General features: G+C 43.4%; 2 protein-coding genes across 6 annotated transcripts; both read left to right on the plus strand.

Annotated features, from left to right (window-relative positions):
• The first annotated feature begins 270 nt into the window (after positions 1-270).
• stam (signal transducing adaptor molecule (SH3 domain and ITAM motif) 1) lies at positions 271-6,123 on the plus strand. Of its 5 annotated transcripts, none has more exons than XR_015068134.1 (14): positions 271-654; positions 1,236-1,320; positions 1,614-1,689; positions 1,875-1,970; positions 2,049-2,195; positions 2,264-2,360; positions 2,459-2,654; positions 2,749-2,843; positions 3,129-3,235; positions 3,313-3,400; positions 3,542-3,596; positions 3,675-3,831; positions 3,898-4,215; positions 4,583-4,730. XR_015068134.1 is itself a non-coding variant. In XM_085929387.1 (14 exons), the coding sequence occupies exons 1-14, from the start codon at positions 615-617 to the stop codon at positions 4,791-4,793; spliced, it is 1,554 nt and encodes a 517-aa protein (XP_085785513.1). In that variant the 5' UTR covers positions 271-614; the 3' UTR covers positions 4,794-6,123. The 5 variants fall into 5 exon arrangements, 4 of the variants coding, with proteins under 4 accessions (XP_085785513.1, XP_085785516.1, XP_085785515.1 ...); XM_085929387.1 differs by having other exon boundaries at positions 3,898-4,001; positions 4,583-6,123; XM_085929390.1 differs by having other exon boundaries at positions 3,147-3,235; positions 3,898-4,001; positions 4,583-6,123.
• Positions 6,124-6,241: 118 nt separating this feature from the next.
• On the plus strand, positions 6,242-8,799 carry tmem236 (transmembrane protein 236). The gene is made up of 4 exons (XM_085929392.1): positions 6,242-7,010; positions 7,121-7,193; positions 7,417-7,540; positions 7,703-8,799. Exons 1-4 carry the CDS (start codon positions 6,763-6,765, stop codon positions 8,320-8,322), a joined length of 1,065 nt encoding a protein of 354 aa, XP_085785518.1. The 5' UTR covers positions 6,242-6,762; the 3' UTR covers positions 8,323-8,799.
• Positions 8,800-10,243: the final 1,444 nt, after the last annotated feature.

Below are 10,243 nucleotides of genomic sequence, written 5' to 3' on the forward strand. Positions count from 1 at the left end.
CGATATTAATTGAAAATGAAACATCTGAATTTACAGTTTAATATGCAAAGTGCATTACATACCTTTCATCGGAAAAGAGTGACGTCTTAACAAATTGACAAAATTACAAATGTCATTAATACAGAAATACCTGTATATTAATGAATCACAAATAACATTATTTTGACTGGTAATTAATTTGCAATTTTTAAGATTGAAATTGACGTTTCTCACATTATCTTGCCCGACAAGACATTGTCACGTGATCATAATCGTCATGTGACAATGACATCTTTTTTTTTATGACAAGGACCGGGCACAAGCTGTATGGTTACGTCATCTCTCGCATACTTCCACTTACTGAAAAGTTTAGACAAATTAGAGTAGAGTTGAAAGTGTGATTATCGAGTATGTGTGTGGGTTTTTTGTTGCAATTTACCCCCAGGGTGGACTTTGACTCGCTTTCCCAGCATGCCTTGCGTGTTGCTAGCGAGAAGGAGTGACTGTGTAGAAAAATCGGCCGGCCGACGCTTTTCGACATTCAACCGAGTGCTCGCTCGCTACTATGCATTTGAATAGTTCCAAATAAGGATAAACGACAACAAGCGTGGAAGGTGACGTTTGTTGCTCCAGCGATGCCGCTCTTCGCCACTAATCCATTCGACCAAGATGTTGGTAAGTGGAGCCTAAAGGAGTATGCTAAATGCTAACATTGTTTGGCTAGTGTCTCGACTGATGGGCGGCTTTTGTTGAAGGCGTCTCAAATGCACTGTCGCTACTTGTCAAATTCGAATTTATGTACTAAAGCTTAGTTTGACTTGGCGCAGGTATACACGTCAGGCACCCCTTGAGTATTTGTTGTTAGCGTGTTAGCTCGGCTAGCGTATCAACCCTGACACATCAATTCAGCTACGTGGTGATGAACTTCCCTGGAAAGGTTTTGAACAACAGGAATTAAAATAACAAATGATGCATTTTGCTTATGATTTTGGTGGGTAACTTAGAAATTAGTCGACTTGTGAAAGCACTTAAAGTTTGACTTGTTTCTATTCATAAAGTCGTGCTGTACATCCGGGTGACCAGAGCAGGTGTACAGTACGTCATTACGATGATTATCACTGTAGTATGTTTGTTTTTGTTAGCAAAGATTTTGTAACACTAGTCCTTTAATTTTGGATTAAAAGTAATTCATCTTCATATAATGGTTTCATTTTTTAATCTACTGCCTTGTTCACATGTTTTCTTCCCCTCCATAGAGAAAGCAACCAGTGAGATGAACACAGCAGAAGACTGGGGCCTCATCTTGGACCTTTGTGATAAGATAGGACAGTCACGTAATGGGTCAGTTACACTTTTTGCTCTACATTTCTCAAGCCCTTCATAGAAATAGACTCATTGTGTTTCATCAAAATAACACATTTGCAAATAACTGCATTTCCATTGATCAATGATGTTATGGACCAAAGCAGTAATTGAATCCTAATTAACATTTGTGCATTTTCTGCACTGTCAATTTAAAACAATGTCCTGTTTTTCAATACAGGGATGCATTACAAACCTAATTAATTGATAAAACAATCAACAGACTTGCTAAGCCGTAGCCCGTGTTAATTTGTATCTTTGTTGCTTGGCAGGCCCAAAGAATGTCTTCGCTCTATAATGAGACGTGTGAATCACAAGGACCCCCATGTGGCCATGCAGGCACTCACTGTAAGCACACAGAACTCAAATCAAAACTGTCTTTATCAGGAAAAACAACATTCCTGAGCAACCGCAATACCGTCCCTCATAAAGAATTACGGCTTTATACACATTTGTAAAAATGCATTTGTACATAGCATCATTACTTAATGAAGTGTGTTCTTGACAATAAGTCATTGTGCGTGTGCTGGCAGCTTCTTGGTGCATGTGTGTCCAACTGTGGCAAGATCTTTCACCTGGAGGTGTGCTCCAGAGAGTTTGCCAGTGAAGTCAGCAACGTCTTAAATAAGGTTTGTAATTGTCTCCATGCGCATTGTTCTGACTTGATAGCATTGTACTAGTAGTAGTTTGGTTATTCTTACTCTTAGGGTCACCCTAAAGTGTGCGAGAAGCTGAAGGCGCTGATGGTGGAGTGGGGCGAGGACTTCCGCAACGACCCCCAACTCAGCCTGATCTCGGCCATGATCAAGAATCTGCGCGAGCAGGGCGTCACGTTCCCCATGGTGGGCTCTCAGGTCAGACTGCGTCCAGCAATTGGTTGCCTTTAGATTGAGGGCTGTATGTGACCCGCTTTTGATCTCAGGCGGCAGAGCAAGCAAAAGCGAGTCCCGCCCTGGTGGCAAAGGATCCCGCCACCTCCTCAAACAAGAAAGAAGAAGAAGACTTGGCCAAAGGTAAAGGCAAGAGGCTCTTCAATCCAGTTATTTTTCAATTTGAACCACACTCTAAATTATTTGTCGAGACTCAAAACTTCCTCCCTTCTTTGTTGAAACTGCAGCTATCGAGCTATCCTTGAAGGAGCAGCGGCAGCAGGGCCAGACGTCCTTCTCCGGCCTCTACCCCAGCACCTCGGCACTGATGCCCGTGCACAAGTCTGACGGGCGCAAGGTGCGCGCCATCTACGACTTCGAGGCGGCCGAGGACAACGAGCTCACCTTCAAGTCGGGAGAAATCATCACCGTCCTGGACGACAGGTCAATACGCACGCGTTCACATCCCCTATCTCCACGTCAACAGCGCGTGTGTGTGGGTCATGTGACTAAATACATATTTTTAACTTAATTTTAGCGACCCCAACTGGTGGAAGGGGGAGACATATCAGGGGGTGGGCCTCTTCCCCTCCAATTTTGTCACGGCTGATCTCACAGCAGAACCCGAAATGAGTATGTATAAAGACACACAAAGACAAATCACAACTAGACAAATATCATCATATCATAATGACATCATTAAATATAATGCGAAGAACTTGTACATCATGAGTTTCCTGCTTTGATTCAATAGATTGTGCAGCTCCTTGTCAGGTGTGCATGTAGGCTACCAGGGGGCAGTATATTATGTACAAATAGACCACAATAGGAGATAACATTGTACAAATAGCCCACAACAGGTGACCCGCCATACAGTCTGCCTTCATTTGTGTAACAAGGAGCATTTTTTTCCATCAGTTTCTGCTCTTCTCACAGTGAAGACGGAGAAAAAGATGGTGCAGTTTAGCGAAGACGTTCAAGTGGAGACCATTGAGCCGGAACAGGAGCCCGTTTTCATCGATGAGGTAAAAATGGCACTTATTTACTCATTTGGCACCATACTTTGATAAATTCAGGGGTTGTGTTAAAAATGTATTTTCAGGACAAAATGGACCAATTACTGCAGATGATTCAGAGCGCAGACCCCACGGACAACCAGTCAGACAGTGTTGAGTTGCTACAGCTGGAAGGTAAACTTGAAATGGGGCTAGTCATTCAAATACTAAATGCCGCACATACTGTCGACGCTTAATTTATCCAGCAAAGGAAATTTAAGTACGCAACAGCGTTAATGATGTATCGTAACTCGTGTTCGTTTTGTTGTATGTCAGGAGCGTGCAATCAAATGGGGCCTCTCATTGACCAGAAACTGGAGGACATAGATCGGTACTTCCCATCATCAAACACTCGCAAAGCGTCATCATTAGTCGTTCATGTTGACCCGTGTATCATCTCTGTGACCAGGAAGCACTCTGAGCTGTCGGATCTCAACGTAAAGGTGATGGAAGCCCTGTCGCTGTACGCCAAACTCATGAACGAAGACCCCGTGTACGCCATGTACGCCAAGCTGCAGAGTCAACAGTACTACATGCAGCAGCCCCCCGCCGCCACGCAACAGCAGGTACAATGCACACCGATGGCTCACCTATGGTTCCAACATCCTAATGCCTGTTTGTGACACCGCAAGGTGTACCCCACCGCGAGTTCGTACGGGATGAGTGGCGGCAGCGTGCCCGGTTACAACGTGCCCGTGGAGCAGCTTCAAGGCCAGCAGCCCGTACCTGGACACAGGTCAGATAAGACCGCCGAACGTCATGACGTACACTCGGGTTACCTGCAGAAGAGATGACAGAAAGGGAGAAAAGCTGTCACAAAACCACAAAGAAATTTTTGGGACAATATGATCAAGAAAGCGAAGAGTGGCACAAAAGAAATATAAGCCGAGTCAGCCGAAGGGACGACGGTGGTCAGCGGCAAAATGAAGAGTTGCGTAAAATTAAGGCAGGTGAGATGAGACTGCCATGGACTCGAAGACAAAGACATTGTTTAACTTGTACTTATGTAATAATATTTCATTTGTATATTTTTTTCAAATCTGTGGAGAAAAAAAGGAATTAAGTCTGACAAGGAAGATTAGCGATAGAGCGCCAATCAAGTTTTTCCAATTTTCACATTTTAATCTTCAGAAAACAAATTTTTTAAGTATTATAATAAAAAAAAAAAAAGCAAGGTTTTTGTTCACCTTTACTTCACTTTCAGTTTATTTCATAAAATTGTCCATTTTCACCCAGCTCTGACACAGTAAGTACATTTTGCCCTCTTCGCACTCATGTGGTAGTAACTCCAGCGTGACATTGTGTTCGTTTCACCAGCGAGGCCCACCTGTACATGGCTCAGCCTGCCGTCTACGCCGCGCCGGGTGGCATGCCGCCGGCCGACACGCAGGCCTACTCGGTTCCCGGGAGCGGCGGCGGTGCCGCCGCCATGCAGACGCTGCCTAACTATGGCGCCCCCTCTGGCCAGATGCCACCACCCTCCACAGAGCCTCCTCAAGCCCCCTACTCAGAGAAGGCCTTACTATAGGCCCCCCCAAACAAACACTCATTGACACCAAAAGTCAGCATAGTTGTGCCAGATCAAACATTTCCAATGTTTATTTTGACAATGCTGAAATCCAAGGTAAAGTTGTCGACCTCCCAATTCTCCGACGTAGTGAAAATGAGCACAACGACCCATGTATTTTCTGCACAATATGAAACCAATTTGTTATGTATATGAAATGTTATTCTGAATCTAAAAAGTTCAATCCGTTGTAATATGTGCTTCAACAGAAACAACAACGGTCCCAGGTGAATTTGTCCCAAAATGTCAGCGGTAAGGAAGACAATTTTGAACTATTTCTTGCATTACATAAATTTAGCAAAATTATTTCAAGTCAGTTTTGTTCAAATGATCAATTATAATCGTGCTCATTACAAAAAGCGAACACCCCATTGTTATTCCAGAAATCGGAATGATTCCCTCATTAGAAGTCCATAACGGTGTGACTTGTGAGTTTTCCGACGTCTGGGAGAATTGGAAGAGTTGTGCGGCACCGTTATATTTAGTTGCACTTTTCTCTGTTTTGTTGACGCAACATGTACGGTCAAAACTCTCCAAAAACTAACAGCCTTTGTACTCACACTACTGTGCTAACCGTGTCGTACAAAAGTGGCATCGACAGTCTTTATTTTGTATGTTTCTTTCCAAGTACGGAAAACTGGCGCCACTTTTTTGGTTGTCTTTTTGGGGGTGAGGTGAGCAAAGCATGCACATGGCTCTTGTAAATATTGTTAGCACAGTTAGCGCTCAGCCTCAGAGTACTAAGTGGAAGGAAGAAAAAAAAATTATCCATAAGTTTCTTTTTCTTTTGTAGAGTATTTTTAATTTATGTGTTGATTGTTATGCTATTTACAAAATGGCGAGATACAGGGCAAGAGGATGTACGTATTCCGGGAAGAGCGGGACCGCAGGTGATGTTCCGATTCTGTAAGTTGTACATTATGGAAGGAAGAAAATGTCTTCACGTCGCCGTTTGTGATCGTCATATTGTTGAGAACACAAACAAACCTCGTTTTGCGCATTTCAAAGTGAAACTAAGTCACAAGTTTAATTCCCTCCCCATGCCGTGGACCCGACTTTCTTCCACACAAGGCTTACTGGTGTAGATGTTAGCAATGACTGGAAATGGAGTCATTAACTTGAACTGGAGTTAGTGCAATCACTTTCGTTTCATTTTGCCTTGTTAATTTGTATAAAATTTGATTGAGGTGTAATAACAAATTAGGGCGTTGGACTGAAAGCCAAGTGGAACATGCTGCCTTTTTTTTTGTAATACAACATCCATACAGTGATTTTTTTTTTTTTTTTTTTTAAACAACTCATACCCTGCTCTTTGTAATGCATTCTTTAAAGCATACTTCTCAATTGGTATTCACAATAAAACGACAAACAGGCAAAATGTATAGAACAATCTCTCTGGTGGTGTTTTGTTCAATTCAATTTTTTATAGTAGCTGTCCATTCAATTGGATTAAAATATGTAAATTTCAGTTACTATGTACATTGTGTCACAATTTTCAAAACGTTCAATTTTTAATTTGTTTCTAATTTAATTCAAATATAATTTTTAAGCTTCTAAAAAAATTTAATCAGTATTTTGGCTTCAAAAATGATCATTTCACTATTGCAATTAGTATGCAGGGGTGGCCCTATGGTAGGGGTGGTGCTGGGGGGTCTATGGCCCCATCAGAAAGCTTACCCCAGGGACTGAAAAAAAAAAATCCTAGAGCTGTCCCTGGTCTTATTCTGGCCTGATGAAGACTTTTGAATGTGACTTCAACTCTGTAATTTCACTGTTGGTTCATGATGGGATGTACAGTGAGTGTCTCGTAAAAAAGTGAACCATAAAGCAATCTCACTCCTATTGTGCAGCGTAAGCTCGCGTCTTTCCCAAAGCGTGCAGAGTCCACATCACCGCTCCTTCGTCGTCAACATCATCATCACCTCTCGACATGGCCTCGGCCAAGACTCTAAAGTTGGCTGTCTACGAGCTGCTGCAGTTTGCCGCACTGGCTGTCCCCGCGTTAGTGCTCTCTGAGCGCTTCGCCCGCCTGCTGAGCAACGTGAGGGGACGTGACGACACCACCTACTGGCTGGTGGTGGCCTCCTCTGTGGCCTACGTGACCTCCTGCGCCCTGCTGGTGTGGCTGCCCCTCAAGTATTACATCCTGAGGGGGCGGAGACTCAGGACCACACGATGGTGAGTGTGTTACCGTGATAAAAGAACCTTAGACCCGAAATTTACCATGACATGGAAAATGTCTTTTTGCATGTAAGTTTTTAATGTTGTGCCCCCCCCCCCCCCCCCAGGAGACCAACAGTGCTGACTTATCTCCTCTTGTGCACGCTGCCTTGCTTTTCTATTGTAATAGCAAGCTCCCAGGTAAGAAGGAAAAATATTTTCACAAAATAAGAATTACAAATTGACACTGCCACATGACCATGTGAGTTATTCAGTAACATAAGCAGTTACGTGACAGGTTGCCCATTAACTTCACTGACATTTATTTTTAAACGATTCTCCAGCACATAAGCTAAGATGTTTATTTTTTGTTGCTATTTCTTTAAAAATCTTTTAAGTCTTTATCTCTTCAACAATCTAATAGGTGCAAGTCGACGCGGGCGTGCGCCTGGACCATTTTGCCGAGTTGCCCATCTCTTTGGTGATGTTTTCGCTCATTTGCGTGGACCTGGTAGAGAGGCTGCGGCCTTTCAAGCTCCTCGGACAATGTAACGTACATTTCATAAGCCACAACAGGTTTAATGGTTTTATTTGTTTCTACAATTGTGACCTCACGTTTTACAAGTTTTGGTTACACCACCTGATTTGTATTTCTTAAACTTGAAAATGTGCCGACCGGTTTTGTTCCCAACGGTTGTTGTGTTTTGCAGCAGACAATGTGGACCTTACCTTTGAACTACCTCCCCCAGTCGTGATCCACCTGGAAACATTCAGCTCCAAGTCCAACACCGTGCAGCCCAACGACGCCCAAAATGACACCACGTCCAACCATCAATCTGAGTCCCCCAACATGTCTTACACACCGCACCGGCGCCCTGACCGCCACGCGGGCCGCTCCACGCCAATCACTTCCAGATCTTCAGGCGCCGCCTACCTGTACTCGTCCTCGCGAGCCTTCCCAGGCTTCCTAATGAGGAATGATGCCAGGTTGGAAGCGTTTGTGGATTGTTTCCTGTTCTGGTTGGACACAGTGGAGATGTTGCGGATGGCCGGCGAACCGACCACCTTCTACTCGGCCTGGGTGTACCCAATCTTCATCCTGACTTTCCTGTCCAGCCTGCGGGCCGCTCTCATCCCTCATGGCCCATTTTCATCCATTGCTGGGGTGGCTCTCCAGGACCTTCCCTTCTTGGTCATGCGGATGACCCTGCTGGCCATCTTCGGACTCATCACGCCCATTTTGTTCCCACTAAAGAACGCTTTGGTCAGCCTGGCCTTCTTCTACTTCACCTGTGTGACCAATATCGTCAAGAGGCAAAGTATGTTCTGACACACTCACACACCATAATCATCATAAATATTCTTATGGACTAATGGAACATTTTTGTACAACACGCGTTAATCTTGGGAACAACATTTGGTTCTCAAAAATTTGAGACTTCTCCCACCAAAATTAAAAAATAACAAATGCCCAAAAAGAACATTATATGTGAAATGTCCTAAATTGTTTAAATATATTTTTCTATAATTAGACAAACAAAACTGTTTAACCTTTAAAAATATATTTAATTCCTGTATGTTTTTTTAAGTACAATATTATAGAATGCAATCTAACCTGATTAAAATATCAATATACAATTCAGCCTACTTGGGGAAGGTAACGGAACCTCACACAGCACATTATCTGTGTCTGGAGGAGGAGGGAGGAGATTGCTGTTGTTGTGAGGAGTGGTGGGGGTCTTGCTAATTTGAATTCAGGCTGTGTGCCTCCTGCGCTAGCCTTAATGTTACTTGCTGCGCCATGGCAACAGAGGAAGGGAGGTGAGGGCTTCGGCTGCAGCGCACACAAACACACACATACACGTGAGGAGCACAAACAGGTAAGTAATGAAAGAGGACCCTTGAAGGGGGGAATCCCCCCCCTCTAACCCCCAACATCTCATCGGTGACGAAGAAATGAAGTGAGACGACACCTTTTTGGACCTGCTGACTCCCCCATACACAACTTCCCAAGGAGAACCAGTGGGCGACACGAGCGGAACTCCCTGGCTCCACTACACGTCAAGAGCCCGACCTGAGACAACAAAGTTCCTCCCCCGCAGGCATCTTCAGCCTCCTCTTCCTCCCGAGACTTGATGTCTTGATGTATTGCTGTGGGCTGGGCAACTGGCGGCGAGTGCAGTCCACTTATGTAAGTGACCGGCGTTCATGCACCTGCAACATTAGAGCAGGATAGCAAGGAGGGATTGGATTTATTTCTTTTAAATGGAAAGATGGAGAAATGAAAGAATGGGGTGGGTCACCGAGTCAATTACTGTGCCACAATTCACTTCACTTGCATCAAAGAAGGCTTCAAGCTGGTTAATGCCAGTCGAAATTACTTCACTGTCAAACTACACATAAAAGAAAGAGAATTTATACTCCGTGTATTAAAAAACAACAACATAGTTCTGACTATAATGCAAACAATCAACATATGCTAACTGTTAACATCACTCAAGACACTTTTAGAAGTTCAAACAGAAATGCTGCAGCATTACATGTAGACTGACATAAAAAAATTATTGAATTACAGGATTAAATCATAATGCACAGTTTAATTATTTACATTTTAGATCTATTTTTCCTTATTAAATCTTTATTTATTTAAAAAAAGACATGTACAGTATATTAATCAACAATACTTACAAAAAATAAATGTACCTGAATGAGCAAAAAGCTCATTTTCATCAGTCGTCCCTTCCCCACATCTTAATAGACACTTAAATTCAGACACATAATTATAAGTTCTTACCTCTATCAAGTAGGGCTCCTGTATCATTTCCTAAACTAATGAATATCTCTCTGACAATGTAAAGACAGAATTGTTCTAATGAAGTTTCCTTGGGCTGAAGTGAGTAGACTTGGCTGCTCGTTTGGTGATTCTTATAGGAAGTTAGTGGAGCGCTGGCACGCTTCACCGCATCCTGCCAAAGCGGTCCAATTGCCACTTCAGCATATCATAGCTCCCTATCATCTCTATTATGTAAGAATCCTTCAAAATATCCAAGCCTGCGAAAGAAAGAAGACACTCCAAGAATCTGAATGAACTTTGGAGAGAACTATCATGGATTTGCTCGCACGGGAATGAAATACTTTTGTCGCTTCACTGGTTCACGTTTGAGTGCAGCCAAACACGCGCACGCGCTTGAAGCACGGCTGTCAAACCCAACGCGCATGCACTGGCGGGTTTATTTAACCAGCGTGCACCG

Source organism: Syngnathus leptorhynchus, chromosome 14 (genome assembly GCF_054491065.1).
Source record: "Syngnathus leptorhynchus isolate UIUO chromosome 14, UIUO_Slep, whole genome shotgun sequence".
In the NCBI taxonomy this organism is placed as follows: domain Eukaryota; kingdom Metazoa; phylum Chordata; class Actinopteri; order Syngnathiformes; family Syngnathidae; genus Syngnathus; species Syngnathus leptorhynchus.

What these genes read in the sequence shown, in the direction of transcription:
- stam (XM_085929387.1), top strand. Translation starts at nt 615, where the DNA reads ATGCCGCTCTTCGCCACTAATCCATTCGACCAAGATGTTG. An exon ending in TCCATTCGACCAAGATGTTG is followed by an intron (nt 655 to 1,235) that starts GTAAGTGGAGCC and finishes TCCCCTCCATAG; the next exon opens with AGAAAGCAACCAGTGAGATG. An exon ending in ATAGGACAGTCACGTAATGG is followed by an intron (nt 1,321 to 1,613) that starts GTCAGTTACACT and finishes GTTGCTTGGCAG; the next exon opens with GCCCAAAGAATGTCTTCGCT.
- tmem236 (XM_085929392.1), top strand. Translation starts at nt 6,763, where the DNA reads ATGGCCTCGGCCAAGACTCTAAAGTTGGCTGTCTACGAGCTGCTGCAG. An exon ending in TTGTAATAGCAAGCTCCCAG is followed by an intron (nt 7,194 to 7,416) that starts GTAAGAAGGAAA and finishes ACAATCTAATAG; the next exon opens with GTGCAAGTCGACGCGGGCGT. An exon ending in TTTCAAGCTCCTCGGACAAT is followed by an intron (nt 7,541 to 7,702) that starts GTAACGTACATT and finishes TGTGTTTTGCAG; the next exon opens with CAGACAATGTGGACCTTACC.